This window comes from Pelodiscus sinensis, chromosome 26, assembly GCF_049634645.1.
Source record: "Pelodiscus sinensis isolate JC-2024 chromosome 26, ASM4963464v1, whole genome shotgun sequence".
Classification (NCBI taxonomy): domain Eukaryota; kingdom Metazoa; phylum Chordata; order Testudines; family Trionychidae; genus Pelodiscus; species Pelodiscus sinensis.
In genome coordinates, this window is record NC_134736.1 from 11,989,340 (window position 1) to 12,008,738 (window position 19,399).

Here is a 19,399-nt window from a genome sequence, read left to right on the forward strand (position 1 = left end):
GTGCCTGTGACCCTCATCCCCAGCCCACCCCTTGACTCCTCCTGCTGCCCTTCCAGGCCAAGCCCGCCCCAAAGGACACAACCCCAGGCAGCAGGGACAGGCTGGGGCAGGGCGCAGCAGAGGGGCTGGCTGGCCTACACTTTGTTACTTTGAAAAATTAATTCCCCTCACACACACCCAGCTCAGCCCCCTGGTTCCTCACCTACCCCAGCCGCCAGTACCCTTCTCCCAGCCAAGCCTCTCCCTTGCTGCAGAAGAGCAATTCACTGACCACTAGGCTAGCTGACCTAGCGATCCTATTGCAGGGTCCGTCCACAGCCTTCAGTGCTGCAGCTCATGTGCCTCTGAGCTTGTTGCCCCTGTCCAAAGCCGTGGGGGTACCTAGCTGGATCCTTTTGCTGTTCTGGTCACCCAGGTCTAGGACAGATGGAGCTAACCTGGCACAGGTGCCAAGAAGGGTTCGGCTGCTCCAGGAATGGAGAGATCAAGCTGTGTGGGGGCATTTCATGGAAACTTGGCTCCTGGGTCCCCTGAAGCCAGCCAGCACCAGACCCAACTCTGGGGCAAAAGAGAAAGGGAACCGTTAATAAGCATCCATCCTGGTTCACATTGTACATTTTGTTTTCTTTCCATCACTCCCTTGGTCCTAGAGGAATCTCCAGCCTTCCTAAGCTCCCCTTCCATGAGCTACAATACTAGTGCTTGTGTGACACAGGAGCACTCTGGAGACCAGGGAGAGGGGGACACAAGGTAACTCAGAATCCTGGGCAAATGACTTAACTAGTTTTAAGATGGAGTTTGGTAAATTTAGGAAGGAGACTATATGCCAGGGCTGCCTGTGATAGCAGGGGCTGTCTGTCAGAACCCAGGAGGTCCATTCCAAGCCTGTGCTCCTGTTGGGGAGACTTACACAAAGGGCTCCAACCTTTGCCCATCCACCTGGAGTTGCGGTGCATGTGATTTCTCCTTAGTGACTGACACATAATGTACGTAGTTCCAAGGTGCAAGCAGCTCTCTTCACACCAGCTTTGTATTCCCACCTCATTTGCACACATGCTGCTTGGAGTTGTGGTCTCAGTCTGGCACATTTTACTCTAAATTATAAAAAACAACCTACAATCCTGAAACTAAACAGTTCAACAGGACAGAGAAGGGGAAATGGCTAAACAGGGCCAGAACAAAGCTCTGTGCTTCCACAATGCCTCCACACAGCATCTACAAGCACTTTAGTCTGGCACAGCATCACCTTAACTCTGCCCTATCCAACACACAGGGATCTGCCCCTCTCATAAACACCACAGCAAGAGCATGAAAAAAACCCAAATCCGGTTCCTGATCCTCAGTGGACACATTACACATTCTGGACCTATGGCAATATCTTCAGCAGCAGTCAAAGCAGAAACATGTCTTGATTGGGGAAATACAATAGCACCCTGCTGCTCTAGCTCAGCCAGCTGATATGGGCTGGATGCAGGAGCTCAGACTAGCTGATCATAATGGTCCCCTTCTGAACAAAGCAATCTATGAAGCTATGAATTAAAACCCAACTTTCAGAGCTATTGTCCCCCTTCTTGCTCTTTAGTTGCTCTAGCCCTTGACAAATCGAGCTGTGACTTGTCCCAGTGCACACACTGGCTCCTGGTAGAATCAGCCACTTTGGTATTGCCCATGCTTCCGGAGATGGGACCAAGGCAGCACAGCTGAGTCAGTGGAGGGGCTGGCTGGGTTCTGTGTCAGACCATAGAAGGAGCAAACCAAGGTGAACTGTTATTCACCATCAGATACAACAGCCACAACCCCAGAAATCACCACATCTGTCACCACAACTGACAGTGACAGCAAAAAGGGGCCATTGTGTGTGGGTGGGGTGGGAAAGGTCACATCTGCCATGGAGATTGGAGGGAGAGAGTTAAGAGTTGATACAGTGTTGGCATTAGGGTTCAGAATTAAAACACAGTGATCTCAGCTGCCTGCAAACACCCATAGCCAGGAAGGTCCCAGAATATCAGAAGACAAGGGGAGTGACGTGCTCTCTTTTATGGGACCCACTTCCAAACTCTCCTGCAGGGCTGGCACAGGTACTCCGAGGTCACCGCAGACTGTTCCAGAGGGTGGAACCCAGGAATCTGAGAGTGGGCAAGTTCATCTCCCCACACAGGGCACTACTCCCTTTACTGCACCAACAGTGACCGGTGCAGCAAAGCCCCTCATCTCCCAGCACTGCTCCTTCCCAGTGAAGCTTCATGTGGGGTCCAAACCTGCACTTGGACATAGGCGCAGTCCATTTCAGTCAGATGCCCTGCAGACACTCAGAGATTGCAGGATGGGGCTTGGCTTCCTGTCACAGCATGAGCTGTGTGCCCTAGCCTGAGTGGGCAGAGCTTGGGAGCCAGCGTTTCCTGGTGCTGTGTGATGGGCACAGAGGTTGTGGTGCAAGGACATTCTTGGTTTAAAATGCAAGGCTCCCAATTAATTTATCAGACCTCTCACACAGGTGAATCAACATGTAAATCCAGAACAGTTAATGGTTTCAACCCATAGGTTTCCCGAACCTGCTTCAAACAATGTTTGATCCATTGGTGGTAAGATTTGTTGATATGATAAAAATCAACTTGTCTGTCATTTGTTGTTTGTCAGTAATATGTTTGGTTTGATTTTTTTTTTGCTGTGTCACATGACCAAAATATGTTTTGTTGCAACAATTTGTTTTTGCACACAAATGTACATAAGAATAATGTAAATAATTTTTTGTGGTATCACATTAGTTATAGTATAATCAGAGGCTACAATAAGGTTTTAACACTGTTGGATGTGTTCTTATAAACATCAGTAGCAATTTTTCGGGTAAAGGTTTATATATATATATAAATGTTTGCCAGTGAATTGTATTGTAACTTATTTTACAACTATATACTTTTAATTTGGAATATGTTAGGCAATGTGGCCAGTTGTTTAGCAGAACCCAAGTTAAAATTCAAAAGTTCATTGAGCAAACAACCAAAATCAAATTTTTGCTAGGATAACATGATATTGAAATTTGATATTGAAATTTGGAAGAGAAAATTAGAGGACTGGAGGCTCAAGTGTCGACCCTACGCTTGATCAGAGAGGATGAAGACTTCCTCGATAGAAGGCAGCATTTAATCCTTTAAGCACAGCAGGCAGAAGAGCTAGAGAGGGCAGTACGTGACCAAGAAGAGAACTGGCAGCATGTAACTTCTAGAAGGGGAAAAAGGGCAGCACAGGAATCCCCCGATGCTATAGAGGTAAGCAATCGCTTTCAAGCTCTCTCCACAGGCTCTGCAGTGCTGAAAGCTCTGGAAGGGACCTCACAAGGAAGAAACCAGAAGGGAACACCATCTACTGGAAGGCATGGGATGCGTAGTCCTACGGATGGAGGTTCCACGGCCACCATGCCCAAAAGGAAACGACGGGTGGTGGTGGTTGGGGACTCCCTTCTAAGAGGGACTGAGCCATCCCTCTGCCGTCCGGACCTGGAATCTCGAGAGGTGTGCTGCTTACCGGGAGTTCGCATTCAGGATATCACTGAGAGGCTTACCAAGCTGATCAAACCTTCGGATCGCTACCCCTTCCTGCTTCTCCACATGGGAACTAATGATACGGCCAAGAATGATCTTGAGCGTGTTACTGCGGATTATGTAGCGCTAGGAAGAAGGATCCAAGAATTTGGAGCGCAAGTGGTATTCTCCTCCATCCTCCCTGTTGAAGGGAAAGGACTGGGCAGGGATCGTCGAATTGAGGACGTAAATGTGTGGTTGCGCAGATGGTGTCGCAGAGAGGGCTTTGGTTTCTTCAACCATGGGACTCTGTTCCGGGTGCAAGGATTGTTAGGAAGAGATGGGATCCACCTAACGAAGAGAGGAAGGAGAATCTTCGCAGGCAGGCTTGCAAACCTAGTGAGGAGGGCTTTAAACTAGGTTCGTCGGGGGACGGTGACCAAAACCCTGAGGGGAGTGGGAAAGTCCGATACCGGGAAGAAATGCAGAGAGGAAGGGGCAAGAAAGGAGGACCCATGTTTCGAATGGAGAAGATAGGACGATCAACTGGTTACCTGAAGTGTTTGTACACTAATGCGAGAAGCCTGGGCAACAAACAGGAAGAACTGGAGGCCCTGGCCCAGACCAAGAAATATGATTTAATTGGGATAACAGAGACTTGGTGGGATGACTTGCATGACTGGAGCGCTGTCATGGAAGGGTATAGACTGTTCAGGAACAACAGGCAGGGGAGAAAAGGAGGAGTTGCACTATACATAAGAGAGCACTATGATTGCTCTGAACTCCAGTATAAAGAGGGAGAAAAACCTGTTGAGAGTCTATGGGTTAAGTTTAAAGGAGCAAACAACAGCATTGATGTTGTGGTTGGTGTTTGCTACAGGCCACCGAATCAGGTGGATGAGGTAGATGAGGCTTTCTTCGGACAATTGAGCGAAGCTTCCAGATCGCAGGCCCTGGTTCTCGTGGGGGACTTTAATCACCCTGACATCTGTTGGGGAAACCTATACGGCAGTACACAGGCAATCCAGGAAGTTTTTGGAGAAAGTTGGGGATAACTTCTTGACACTGGTGATGAAGGATCCGACCAGGGGCCGTGCGCAGCTTGACCTTCTGCTCACAAACTAGGAGGAACTAATAGGGGAAGTGGAGGTGGGTGACAACCTGGGAAGCAGTGATCATGAGATGGTAGATTTCAGGATCCTGACCAAAGGAAGAAAAGAGAGTAGTAAAATACACCCTTTGGACTTCAAAAAAGCAGATTTTGACTCCCTCCAAGATCTGATGGGCAGAATCCCCTGGGATGTTAACATGAAAGGAAAAGGAGTCCAGGACAGCTGGCAGTATTTTAAAGAAGCCTTATTGAAGGCACAGAAAGAAACCATCCGCGTAGCAAGAGAGGCAAACATGGTAGGAGACCGGACTGGCTTACAGGGGACATCCTTGGTGAACTTAAGCACAAAAAGTGAACGTAAGCACTTAAAGAGTGGAAACTTGGACAAATGACCAGGGAGGAGTTTAAAGAGAATGCCGGGGGGTTATCAGGAAGGCGAAAGCGCAAATGGAATTGCGACTGGCTAAGGAGGTGAAGGATAACAAGAAAGGTTTCTACAGGCATGTCAACAAGAAGAAGGTGATCAGAGAGGGTGTACGGCCCCTAATGGATGAAGGAGGTAACCTAGTGACAGATGATGTGGGGAAAGCTGAAGTACTCAATGCTGTGGCATCGGAGCTTGGGAGGTGCTGGAGGAGCAGAGCCATGCCCTTAGAGATCACCTCCAGATCCTGGTGGACAGGTTCCTGCCTCCTCCTGCTCCAGCCCCTGCAGTCGCCCCAGCTCTCGCTCCCCCTCCCGCTTCCTCTGCATCCCCCCCAGTCCCTCCTGCCCCACCATCCACACCCAGTCCCCCCGACACCCCCACACCCACAGTGCTGTGAGACGGGAGAGCCAGCAGGACCCCCAACCCTGAGCTTTCCCTTCCCTTCCTCTCCTTCCAGCTTCCTCCTCCCAGGTTTCCCCCTCCCCTCTCCCACCATCACTCCTCCCTACTCCACCCCAGTTATGTACAATAAAGAGAGATTTTTCTTGGCAAAACAGGTGTCTTTATTTGACATTAGGAAGATGGGTTAGGGAGGGGAAGGAGAAGAGGGTGGAAGGCGACCCCACTGGGGCATGCAGGGAGAGTTCAGTTGTCTTCCTCCACCTGGAAGCTCTCCCACAGAGCTTCCTGGACCTGGATGGCCCACCGCTGCGCCTCCTGGACGGTGGCGGTGCGGGGCTGCGTGTACTAGCCAGCCATGTGGTCAGCCTCAGCCATCCAGGCTGGCAGGAAAGCCTCCCCCGTCCGTTCGCATAAGTTGTGCAGCATACAACATGCTGCCACCACGGGAGGGATATTGTGCTCAGCGACATCGAGGCAGGTGAGGAGGCACCTAAATCGTGCTTTCAGTCAGCCAAAGGCCCCCTCCACCACGATGTGGGCCCAGGTGAGCCTGGCATTAAAGGCCTGCTGGGAGGGGTTGAGCTGCCCCGTGTACGGCTTCATGAGCCAGGGCTGTAGGGGGTAGGCCGCATCCTGCACCAGGCAGACAGGCATGTCCATGTCCCCGACCCCGATGTGGCAGTCAGGGAAGAAGGTCCCGGCCTGCAGCCTCTAGCACACAGAGGAGTTCCGGTACACCCTGGCGTCGTGTGCCTTGACGGACCAGCCCACATTAATGTCCGTGAACTGGCCCTGGTGGTCACACACGGCCTGCAGGAGGATGGAGAAGTACCCCTTGCGGTTGATGTACTGGGAGGCCTGGTGTTCCAGGACATGGATGGGGATGTGCGTCCTGTCAATGGCCCCTCCGCAGTTGGGAAAGCCGAGGGCACCGAACCCCTGGATGACAGCGTCCGGGTCAGCGAGGCGGACCACCCTGCAGAGCAGCACCCGGTTGATGGCCTTGACCACCTGCAGAGAGAGACAGCAAACCGTGAAATCACTGGGGCGCCCAGGTGGCTGGGAGTGATTGTTCCCTGGCACTGCCTTGTGCCCCACTCCCGGAAGCAACCCCCGCGGACGGCATATAGTACAGCCAGGACAGACCGAACCCTCCGGTGCAGGGCACTTTCGCCACCTCCTCCCCCCGCCGTTTTTCCTGGGGCGGCCCATCCCCTCCTTGCAGCCCCCCACCCCCTCCGGCCCAGTGGGTGCCGTACCTGCATGAGCACTGCTCCGACGGTGGATCTCCCCACGCCGAACTGGTTCCTGACGGATCGGTAGCTGTCCAGCATGGAGAGCTTCCACAGGGCTATGACCACACGCTTCTGAAGGGGGATGGCAGGCCTCATGCGAGTGTCCCGTTGCCACAGAACAGGGGCGAGCTACTCGCAGAGCTCCAGGAAGGTGTCCTTCATCCTGAAGTTCTGGGTCCACTGTTGGTCTCCCCAGCGCTCCAGGATGATGCAATCCCACCAGTCGCTGCTGGTGTCCAGACGCCAGATGCGGCGGGGCACACTGGCATCCGGGCGCTGCTGCTGCTCCTCCACAACCCCCGGGGAGGCCAGGGGAAGAGGTAGGGGCTGACGTGCACCAGGTGGTGCAAGGCAGCCTCCACCCATTGCTGGCAGGCTTGCAGCAGCAAGTCCAAAAACTGGAGCAGCATGCCCAGGGTGAGCTCTGGCTCCATGATGTCAACTGCGGCGGCATCCCCAATGGGAACCACCAACACAGCCAGGCAGAGAGAAAAATGCTTTGCTGTCCCTCAGCGAGGTAGGCAACCAAGCGGAAAAACTGAGAACCGGCTGTCCAGGGGGGTCCCTTTAAGCACGAGCCTCAGATAGCCTCAGACAGAAGCCACACAAAGCAACTACTGACCTGATGCCCTGCCGGAACCGGTTTCAGCTGCCCTTAAATGCGACCCAGCGTCCAATCAGTGTGGATACGCTAGTTCGAATTAGCAAAATTAGGAAAACGTTAGATTCAAATTAGTTTTTGGGTCTAGATGCGCTAATTCGAATTAGCTTATTTCAAATTAACTAATTCGAATTAAGTTAGTTCAAAATAGCGCTGTAGTGTAGACATACCCTAACTATGTAGTAATTTCGGTTGGAAGCCAACGGTACAAGAACATCCTGTGGTAAAGAAACACTCTTTGGTGCAAGAACTTTTTTTTGTGAACTATTATTATATCTGAAGCAATATAATCTTTTTCCAAATGAACAATAAGCAAAACTTGGGGAAGATTGAATATGGACAATATTAAATGTATTGTTTAAACCGTTGGGTGTCATATTTGTATATGTATAAAATGTATTTTAAAGAAACCTATTGCTAAGAACATATTAACACCAGGTAGAAGTCCAACCCTTTGTTGTAAGTAAATTTAACCATGGCATCTTTAGTAACCTGGAAGGGGTTTATTTTTACATCAATAACTTTCAAGTGAAAATATCTCAGGTGGTATTAACCAGTTCTATATGCAGTGTGTGTGTATATCTATCTCTGATTAAAAAGCTCATACATTTAACGAGAAATTAGCAACAGTAATAGTACTAACATTGTATTGGTAATTACTGTTTTACAACATGAAATGGAGAAAGTGACTTCTTTAATTCCTAGGAAAAAAGTATTACTAAAACAATTTGTGTTTTGGGTCTGTGACCCTGCACCCTAATCAGATTCTCACTAAAATTATTTTGGCAAAACCTTATGGCTACATCTACACCACGGGTTTGGCCGGACGAGGCAATGCAAATGAAGCACTGATTAGCATTTTCTCATGCTTCATTTGCATAATCTCTGCTGATCCACTTTTGTGCAAGGGGTTTTTGCACAAAAACAAGCAGTGTAGATGTTTCCATTTTGCACAAAAACCCCTTTTTGTGCAAGATCTTTATCCCTCTCCCGAATAAGGATCTTGTGCAAAAAGGGGTTTTTGCACAAAATGGAAACATCCACACTGCTTGTTTTTGCGCAAAAACCCCTTGTGCAAAAATGGATCGGAAGAGATTTCGCAAATGAAGCATGAGAAAATGCTAGTCAGTGCTTCATTTGCATTGCCTCTTCCAGTCAAACCCTTAGTGTAGACGTAGCATAAGTGTTCTCTTCACAGTCTTTGCCTATGTTTGATCACCTTCAAGATGTCATCAACAATAACTCCAGCAACATACCTCCTCTGGTAGCATATCACCCAAACGGAAAATTGCACCAGATAAATGACTCCTGCAGAGACGGGGCCCTATGCGAAGAATGGCCAATTTTTAAAAATCACATACCAGTATCCATTCCATCCTTAGTGTGATGATCGGAAGAAAAGAACCCCATCGGGGGGGGGGGGGGGGAGGACTTGTAGCCTATCAAGTTACTTGCCTATCATGCTAATAATATGGTTGTGTTAATTTAGATTAATTAGGTAATAGTTAAGAGCTGTAATGCAAGCAATCTGCTAAAGGCTAGCCTGCAGCATAATGTGCCCTGCCTGCCCAGTGGCACTGGGGGGTGGTATATCTACCTGGCCAGAGGGCTACACTTGTGGGGAGTGGAAGGCAGGCGTTGTAAAGCTGCTCTCAGCATTCCCGCAGGCCCTTTGTGTTAGCTTGACTGATATCTGGGTTCAGGTGTAATACACTAGGCCTTATCATAGAATCCTAGGACTGGAAGGGACCTCGAGAGGTCATCGAGTCCAGTCCCCTGCCCTCATGGCAGGACCAAATACTGTCTAGACCATGTCTGCCCATTTCAGTTTGTGAAGGCCCACTGAATACTAGCACAGCTGTACTCAACTCCTTGGGGGGGCTTTGCCATTGACCCACCTGTGTACGGGACCATACCCTTTCTTAGCTGGGGGTAGGCCATGTTTGTAAGTAAGAGTCTAGCAAGAGCCCCAAATTAGTGGTCCTGCTACTTGTACCTGTCTGTGTGCATATGCTGCTTGCCTCCTTCCCTCCCCCCCAGACCTCAGCCAACCACAAACTTGTTGGTGCCATGCACTGATTGGGCTGTGGCAGTCCAGATGCCATTAGGCATAGGAGTCCTGGGCTGCCTGGTGAGTCAGGTTCCCCTGCAGTGCAGTGGCTCCTGCTTTAGGGTACAACAAAATGGTTTAGCCTCTGAATGCACTTACCAATGAGTGCCATGTCGGCATTACAGCCAATTAGAGGGCAGGGTTTCACTTCAATGAAAACACACACAAGCTCACAGTCCAGGTCAAGTACTATGGGGCTATACTTTCTCTTTTTTTATCCATGCTGTAACAGGCCGTTTGCAAGCTCAGCAGAAGCTGAGGTTAGCAGATTTCCGTGGTTGAGACATGGTATCTCACCCAGATACCGGCTGATTTATGGTTTTCCGGGACTGAAAAGGGGGAACTTAGGTTTGGGATGTTTTACCCGCATAGGATGGTAGGAAAAATACCCTCAGACTCAGCAGATGCATCATTATATAAAAACCCCAAAATAACTGGTTCAGGCTGAGTTAAATAATCAGGACACAGAATGTGATAGATAAGCACAAAGGCCCATGGAAACAAATTGACGTATGTGATAAATTGAGAGCAATGATACATTGACCAATAGGAAAAGAACACTTCAACATTAGAAACATCCCCTACTGAATAGGCATCAAACATGTTATTGTCAGTGTCACTTAGTATAAAAGTGGAACCCCAGGCAAGGGGCGAGAGGGTAGAAGATGATGTCCTTGGAAAGCCGAGAATGATGGCCCCGGTGATGATGGGGAAGGTGAAGGTAATGAGAAAGATGATGGGCTAACACCTAAGATTGTTCTTGAAGGAATGATGTAAGAAAGGATGACGACACATAAGAGAGGGTCCAGCAGAAGGTGGCCAAAATGATTAGGGGGCTGGAACACATGACCTATGAGGAGAGGCTGAGAGAGTTGGGTTTGTTTAGTCTGCAGAAGCGAAGAGTGAGGGGGGATTTGAGAGCAGCCTTCAACTTCCTGAAGGGAGGTTCCAAAGAGGAAGGAGAAAGGCTGTTCTCAGTAGTGACACATGGCAGAACAAGGAGCAATGGTCTCAAGTTACAGTGGGGGTTGGAGATTAGGAAAAACTATTTCACTAGGAGGGTGGTGAAGTTCTGGAATGGATTACCTACAGAAGTGGTGGAATCTCCATCCCTACAGGTTTTTAAGTCTTGGCTTGACAAAGCCCTGGGTGGGTTGATTTAGTTGGGATTGATCCTGCCTTAGGCAAGGGGCTGGACTTGATGACCTCCTGAGGTCTCTTCCTGCTCTATGATTCTACGTATATGGTATGGAAATATGGATTCCCCATCTTATGAAACTGGAGTGTTTGTGACTGTGCTAACTGTATTAATAAACTATATTTGTAAATATACAAGAGTTTCTATAGTGTGAGGGTTGCAACTGTGCACATCAGGATTCTTAATCACAGAATAATTGAATACTGGGCCTGATCCTGGGACAAAGAACCTGTCATCACTAAAGGTGGGTAATTAGAAATTTATATGTAATCTTAGATCAGGCAACACTTCCAAGGCCCACAGCAACCAGGTGTACCAGGGACAGCGCCACTGCCTGCTGTGTGCCTAGGACTGCCTGGCTGGGAGAGCACATGGGAGGCCTGTTGAGTCTTCTGCCAAAGTTCAAAATTCTGTCTTGCTCCCACAAAAGACAGGCACTCTCTAGGCTGCCAGGACGGTTCCTGGCCTCCTCAGCTTGGGGGGAGTGCCCCTGGCTGTTTGCACTCTCTCTGGCACAGGCAGCATCACTGTTGTGACCCCTGTTGGCATCTGACTAGCAACAACCCCAAACGGCTGAGCCTAGGAGCCTGCTAGCACTTCCCCCAGGCAGTGAGGTCTAGGGCCCAGTCCAGCTCAGAGCAGCTTCTGGAGGGAAGTGGGAAAGGCTGCTGGAGCAGTATCACTGTAATGCTGCTATACTGGAATCCAGGGCAAACAGCCCAATGCTGGCGCCACACCAGCTTGTACACGGGAGGGACATCTGATCAGCTTGACTCCCCTGACTCCCCCAGGCAGCGGGTGGCACATAGGCAAACAAAATGGTCACTCACACCTGGTCACAAAGCACAACGGGACACCAGTTAGAGGACCTGCCAAAGCAGCACGACATGCAGCACAAACTCCACACCAGATTTAGTCCAGCGTGAAAGCAGACAGTAAGAACTCAAGTAAGCGTGGACAATGGCCCTCTGCGTATAAGCCCTGTAGCTGCCCAAGACCACCTTTCAGCACCTCTTCGAAAGGCTGCTGGGTTCCCTTCTCCTCGGGGACATCTGGGCAAAGTTATCCAGACAAAGGGTCTTTTCACAAAGCCAAGAGCTAATGCAAACACAGACAGCACCACTAAAAAAACTCATTTGCTTAATGTACCCAAGACAGCAGGGGCTGGAACCTAGGACCTTTGGATCTAAGTGTGAATTTCTGCTGTCTGAGCCCAGTAGCTCATGCCCAGTGGCAGCTCTGAGGTTTGGCTACAAGAGGGGGGACAGAACCACACTTTTTGAGCCTGGGTCATATTAAGATCAGTACATTTGCATGTCTCACACCAAACTAGTTGAGATGCTCTCGGCTGAGCTAGAAGAATAGGGCCCATTTCTCTGACTGCTCCGCCAGGCTCCCTCACAGTCCGGATACCAGCTGGTCCATGCCATTTTTTGTCAGGAAATTTGAATGGTGGGCAAGACCTCAGGCTCCTCCCCCATCACAGATGGGGTTTAACACCCACATCCAGTGCACAGATAAGAAGCCCTGGGCAGAAGAGCTTTGTTCCTGCCCCATTTCACAGAGGTGACGTCCACAGGGCCTAGGCAGGGTGGGTGCATTTCACCCCATGTGAACTGGTCTATGGAGCGCTCTATAGTAATCACTTATCAGCTTCCCGCCACTGGAAGGGTGACTATGCCCTAAATAATTACTAGTTAGGAAAATAACCCTCCAGATGAACACGGGCAATGTTCGCTAGATGCTTAATCAGATTAGGACCAAAGAGTAACAACTTTAACATGTTCTTAAATCAAATCAGGACTTAACCAAAGCTCTAACTATGAACAAACCGATTAGATTTGTGTGTGCCCAGCAGGAGATTAATCTATTTTATACCTGCAGAGAAATCTATTTCCTGTCTCCTGCACCATCCTATCCCTGGCCCCACTAACCAGTGACCAGCCCAGCTGACCCAGAGAAACCGAGCGAGGGAAGCAGCAAGTTAAGAAAGTGTGGCCTGGAGAATGGCCTGTACAGACTAGATGGCCTTGGAGGTCTTTCAGCCCACCTTCTATGGCTCAAGGAGTAATGGGGCAAGCGGAGGTCTATGTACTCCCCACCCCCTTTCTGCATGGCTGACCAAGCACAAACTCACTCCAGCTTTACACCAGACATCCGGGGCCCTGAGTGCCTTCCTTCAGCAGGACACAACACCCCCACGCACAGACAGCTGCAGTTACAAGGGGCCCACAGCATGATAGACAAGAGGGGACAGTCCTCAGCCTGGACACTGCCCCATGGTGTTGGAACCAAGAGGTTGTCATCTGAGGATGCCAGCTGATGAGGAGCGCTTCCCTGGTGTAAAGCCCGCCATGCTGCTGGGGTAGGCTACAGGCTTCACATGGTGCAGTTCTGGAGAGGGACAAGGATGCGAGTCCAGATTAACTCTGGATGTCAGTGTATTTCCTCTGGTGCAGATCACACCAGGCTCCAGCCTGTCGTGTAGTTGGGTGCTGGTTTAAAACAGGAGCTGGCACACATGCTCCCCAAACCAAGCGGAAGAGAAATCATTCTTGGCAGCCGTGCTCCCTCTGCTGGAGGCAGCACCAAACATGCAGGGACCAGCTTCCTTCAGCTTCCCTACAGTAAGCAGGAGCAGGCAAAGGCCCTGAGCACCTCCCAGGGAAAAGCTCCCATTTTCACGTCACTGGCAGCAGGACTGGGCTCCCGGCTTTCAGAAAGCACGGTGGGAGGGAAGGGGGCTGGTTTACACACTGCAAGTTAAACAGAAGTTCAAGCCAAATCCAGCTCAGATTTCATTTGAGGTGCACATGCCTCATCCACCGGCTCCCTTAGCAGTGTCCAGGCCAAGCACAGGTACAGGCAAAGGGGACGCTCCTGCTGGTTCCCTGAGGCCATCGCTGCCTCAGGGGAAGAACCCTTTTGGCTGAGGGAAGATTGTGGCTCCTTCTCTGCCCTGCTGGGGCCTGGCACCTCCCCCTCCCCAGCTTGCTGAGCTCACTGAGGCTTAGACGGGGGGTATGGAGCCAACACTCCTGTGACCCAGCCAGATTCCTGCAACCCGTGCTGGGCTTTGATACCTGCAGAGAAATCTGCAGCTGGCAGTGGGAACAGAAGCTCCAGGCAACAATGGGACGCCCTGGGGAGTGGCTGTACCCATGCAGGGATGCATGTAGCACCTGGATACATGCAGCCACTGCTCCCTGTGGCTGCAGAGCACCCAGACACAGAGCTCAACGTGCATGGTGCCACCACCCACCCTGCAAGTACTGTACCTGCATAGCGTACCAGAGACTGGAACAAGCACAGCCCAGAGCAAACACGTAGCTGCTGTAAACAAGCCCTGCAGGGTGCTGGTCCTGAGCCCGTACATGGCTGGCCTGGGATGGTGTGTCACGGGCACTGCACCAGCTCTCCATGGCACTCAGCCTGCCCAACACCCAACCTTGCACAGCACCCCTCATACCAGTGATGGCCAGAAGTCTCTGGGTCTGGCCATCATCTGCACACGCTCTTCGTGCACTTTTCCTTCTTACTGTTGTGCACCAAGCACCTGTATTCTCCAGCAGCTGCACCATCATGACAGAGCACCCCTGAGCCGTGGGATCTGCATGAGCATTTGGAGCCAGTTCTTGGGGCCTGCCATGCTGCCTCTCGTGTCTGTAGTGTCCGTCTGCACCGAGCACCACTTCTCCTTCCTGCTGAGAGGCCGAGTGAGGCTTTTTCTTCAGGAGCAGAGTCTGTTGGGCCCACAGACCTTACCATGTGCGCCCAGGTCATTCAGGTACACAAACTGGGACCTCTGCATGTACCAAGTGACCAGGCCACCTTGCAACTAGCAACCAAGAGGCTGCCACACCCAGTGACTCCTCCACAGACACCAAAACCTACTGCCAACCTCTCTGTGAGCATCGAGAGAAGTCACTCCATGGCTGTCGTAGCCGCCTGGGCCCCAGCCAATGCCCTCTGCTGGCATCTCCCACCCAGATTTGGCTGAGCTGGTTTATACACCCAGGATGTGGACAAGAAGCTTTTCCTGCTCCTACATCACAACAATGACTGCGATTTGGGGGCCAGCCCATGGGAGGAGCCACTCCCAAACATCCAAGACGAAGTCACTGCTCCACAGATGGGCATCTACTTGGAACTCAGGTACCCATATCTGTCTCAGTGATGCAGCCTTATCACACTGTATCGAGAATGGCTAGAGCCCATAATGTGAAAGATCCCAGCATGCCGGACAAGCCACCTACCGCAGTGGTGAGTAAAACTTTGTAACACTGAGGGCTGAATGGCAACTTGTCAGGCATCTGAGAATCACAGTTCTGGAGTATATTTACACATATTTGCATGATTTTATGCCTAGTCACATTCCCCCTTGATGCATTTAGAATGAAGGAGCTGAGTCTGTTTAGCTTATTGAAGGGAAGGTTAAGGTGTGACAGAGTCTGCCAGTACCTGCATGAGGAACAGAGATGTGATAATAGGTCCTTCAAACTAGCCAATAAGGGTACACCAACATCTAGCTGCTGGGGATGGAAGCCACATTCAGCCTGCAAATAAAGTGAAAATTGATAACAGTGAGGTAATTCACCACTGGACCAACTCACCAAGGCCTGTATGGATGTGCCCTCACCAACAATATTAAAATCTAGCCTGGATTTCTCCCCCAAAAGAGCTGCTCTAGTTCAAACAGTAACTAAGGGAAACCCTTTGGCACGTATGATAGAGGAGGTATGACTAGAGGACCCGGGGTCTCTACTGACCTTCTGAGCCACAAATCTAGATTTTAAGGCCAGAAATGCTCACAACGATTTCTTCTGACCTCAGGCGCCACACAGGCCAGACACTTCCATCCAAACGTGGTGGGATTCTGTTTTCTGAGCCCTGCATTGCCACTGCTGCATTTCCCATTTTAAAATATTCCCTTTCCTTCCACTGCCCCCGGATTTCCCCTTCCCCTTCTACTAGAGTCACTTTTCCTATTTCCTCAGCACTCTCCTTTCCACATTGCCCCCTCCATTCATCCAGCCCTCTGTCTGCTTTCTCCTGTGTCCCTCACAGTTTTCTAGGATACGGGATCACACCTGTATTAATTAGGAAAGAATCCATGAGTCTCAGTGGAGAATACTTACAGAATGGAGCCAGGTATTAGCAACCCTTCAATAAACGGAAGGGCACTTTAAGGGCAAGACTTGTATGAGGACAGAATGTGTTTCCATGGACATGGTGAGCTATATAAGACCAAGTCCACTAGCCAGGAAGTTCAGTTTGTTATGGTTTGGCTCGGAATGAGGCTTTGACTAGACAGATGTGTTCCTTTGGCAGGTCCTTTAAAAAGCATGCCCTTGCTGGGGGTATGATGGAAGACGGCTTCCCTGTGGAAGCGCTGAATGTAACACTGCAGCTGCAGGGCCAAGGCCAGAAGTGAGTCTAGGCTGGTGTCATTGACACAGGGAGATGCCAGATGGTGAGAATGATTAACAGACTCCTGACCCTTTACATCCTCCCCCGGATCACCACTGGATCTGCCTCACTGAGCATGTGCTGTAGGTTAAACTCACATGCCAACAGGGCATCAGAGAGGAGCGAGGCCAGGAAGAAAAGCTGATAGGTGGTGTTCAGGTAGTCCCCACCCACCTTTAAACTCACCCACCCTTCCAGCTCATGGCTGTGCAAGGTTATGGCAGTTTGCCCCCATGCGTAAGGCCTCATGTATGGGCCAGGCTCAGAACATCCCCCCCCGTGCCAACACAGCCCAGTTCAGAGATGTAGCAGCCCTTCTGGCACTCCGTGCCTCTGGCTTTGGGGGCGAGGGAGGAGTAATGGACGAGATGCAGTTTAGAGATATTGGAGGCAATCTGGCCACAGATACCAGGTCAAACCCTGACCTACAAGAAGTGACACAGCATCTTTCCTGTCCCTAGAGAGCAGTCAGGACCTTTCGGTTTTGATCCAACAGATCCAGAGCAAGTGAATTGCAGGGGGTTCCAGGCATCTCCAGCAGGGAGAATGTCAGGAGTGAATCTCTGCAGACTTCCAAGACATGAGGTTTTCTCCACTCCCAAAGCAAATGCTTACTTTGCACAGAACAGCTTGCTCCACCTCGCTGCTTGCCTGTGCGCCACTCACGTTACATTCTTTGGCCTCTTCCAACCTCGCCCTGTTGATCTGATTGCCACAGGGTCAGACATTTCTCCGCCCTGATCAGAAGCACTTCTACAGCATGACAGTATATAAGTAGCTAGTCGAAAGAGCAACGCGAACAAACCCAGGACACCCTGGTGAGGACACAAGTTGCAGCACCCAAGAGCTGTCAGCGGACACTTTCCAAACTCTCTCTCAAACAGAAACAAGCTATTCAGAGAGGCACTACACTGGGCTCTGTTTATCTGCCTGGCTGGGCTTTCCTGGGAACAGGGACCATTTCCCATTGCCACCAAGCTAACAGCCAAGCACCCCCCTCCGCTGGTAATTGACCCGCATAAGCCCTTTGGAAGATGATGCACCTTGCTTGGCACTTGCCGTCTGGTGCCTGTAGCAGACCTGACACAGAAAATGAATGCTTTCCTGTGGTGCCTACAGCAGGCCTTCTTGTGGGCACTGGCCGGCAGAGGAGGGCAGTTTGGTTATGGAGGCTGGCAGAGAAAGGTGCCCTCAGGAAGGATTGAGTTCATTCCTCATACAGCCCCAGTGGCCAGAAACATGCTGCCTTCAGCAGACTGATCTTCTGTGAGGACCCCAGCAAAGGAATGGCTTTCGATTAGCTGGGAAAGGCACCAGGAAACTGCAGCTCTTTAACACCCTCCTAGGTCTGGCTGGCTGGGGGAAGCATGACACCATTTCTTTGCTCTGGTTCCATATCAAATTCTGCACCAGCTCAGGGGCCTCACAGACAAGGGCTGGCCGGTGATAGTTTCTCCCACACTCTTCAGGCCAATCCGACAGCTGCGATCAGCAGGAACACTGCGGCTGGCAGGCCCTAGGCAGAATAGACATGGGCACCACGCCCACACTTTACTTGAGAGTCCTTGAGTCTCAGAACTTCATTGAAGAGGTTGACAGATTAAGGGCCACACCACATGTGTGTGGGGGGAGGGGAGGGAGAGATAAGGCAACGCAAGAACTAAATCAGTGTGAACTGGTCATGAGCTAGCCAGGGATGGGGAAGGAGCGGGCTATGGTCAAGGAGCAGAGGGACTGTTTAGCAGAAGGGATGGAGTTTGAGCTAGTGCAGGCAGAGGGGCAACTACAGCCTGCAGGCCACCCCCAGCCTGTGGGACCATTCAGGTGAGCCCGAGCCAGGGAGCAGGGTCAGGGGGGCTTGCTCCACTCTGCCCCGCCTGCCAGCCAGGGAGCAGGGTTGGGGGCTTGTTCTAATCTGCCTGGCACACTGTGCAGGCATAACCTCATTGTGGTGCTTCAAAAACACCATGGAGGAAGGAGGGGGCAGGAGGTTCCTGGTGAGTTTACACTGGTCTTTGCCTCTTCTTGTCCACGGGGTATCTGGGCTTGAGCCTTGTCAGGGGACTCGGACAACTGACACAACCAGGCCATAGGAGGGCCCAGGTTTTCACCGTGCAAGCAATCTTGGACAAGCAGTGCTTTGAAATAGGGGCAGCAGGGAGGGGTTCAGCTTGGTTAGATCATTGCAATGGGTTCTGATGGGGGAATTCACTGTGTGGAGAAACACTTCCTTTTAGCCGTTTTAACATTGATGCCTATTTTCATTTGTCAGAGGGGTAGCCGTGTTAGTCTGAATCTGCAAAAGCGACGAGGAGTCCTGTGGCACCTTCAGTTAGTCTATAAGGTGCCACAGGACTCTTCGTGGTATTTTCATTTGGTGACCCCTAGTTCTTGAGTTACCAAAGGTGATTAAATGCTGGACCTTCACTGTTGAGAGTGCATCTGCCATCTCTTGAGGTCTTCAGGTTAAGCCTGGTGGCCCTGCTGGAAGATACTTTAGCCAAAACACATGTTATGCAAATCACTGGCCTCAACACAGTTTGGGAGTCCCAGTTTAGGTGAATAATTTGTTGTGGCCAGAGGACTTGCCCATTTGGCAACAGTGCTATGCCCACACATGCCAGCTGCATGATGGCAGGGGTCCATACGGGTCTATTTCCAAATCTGGGTTTGGAACTCAGCAATCTACCTCCACAAACCGGAGAAAGGACATGCCTGTTTGTATCCTCAGCTGCCCGCAACACAACTGCAGCTTTGCAAGTCCTGCACGTGTGGGAAACACATCAGTGGCTGGACAACATGGTGGATACACCTTATCTGAGGGTTCAGATTACTGGGGTGGGACTTTGGTTACCTGGTGCTTCAGTGTATACTACTACTGCTGCCTTACATCTCTGGGACATCTGGCACTCCACAGCTTCTTCTGCCAGCTGCAACACCACCCTGCAGTAAGGCAAGGGATTTTTTCTTCTGTCAGTCAGATGCAGCGAAAAGTTCCACTCCTAAAAGCTGCTCGGCATCTGGGCCACATGCATGTTTACGTGATTTCCACATGCCCGATGTATGCATACCTAAACACATAGGGCAGGAGAATCAGGCAACAAGAAGGCAAGTGTTACTAATAACAGTTGGTCACAAGCTCTCGTCATCTGCACAAACATTTCATAGTAAGTGTTATATTGTATAGAATAAATACATTCTACTCATT

General features: G+C 50.6%; 1 protein-coding gene across 3 annotated transcripts in view; it reads right to left on the reverse strand.

Moving 5' to 3' along the window:
• Positions 1-8,489: 8,489 nt before the first annotated feature.
• Positions 8,490-19,399, reverse strand: part of MSANTD2 (Myb/SANT DNA binding domain containing 2) — a 43,689-nt gene continuing 32,779 nt past the window's right edge. Inside the window, exons 6-7 of one of the 3 annotated variants that reach the window (XR_012897783.1) lie at positions 19,046-19,262; positions 8,503-15,278 (exon numbers count right to left, since the gene is read on the reverse strand). Coding sequence is in view for 1 of the 3 variants with exons in the window: in XM_075909796.1 (XP_075765911.1) it covers positions 19,229-19,262 (34 nt within the window). In the remaining 2 variants the exon portion in view is untranslated. Of the gene's footprint in view, positions 19,263-19,399 lie in introns of all 3 variants that reach the window. The other 2 variants (XM_075909796.1, XR_012897782.1) reach the window with 2 other exon arrangements.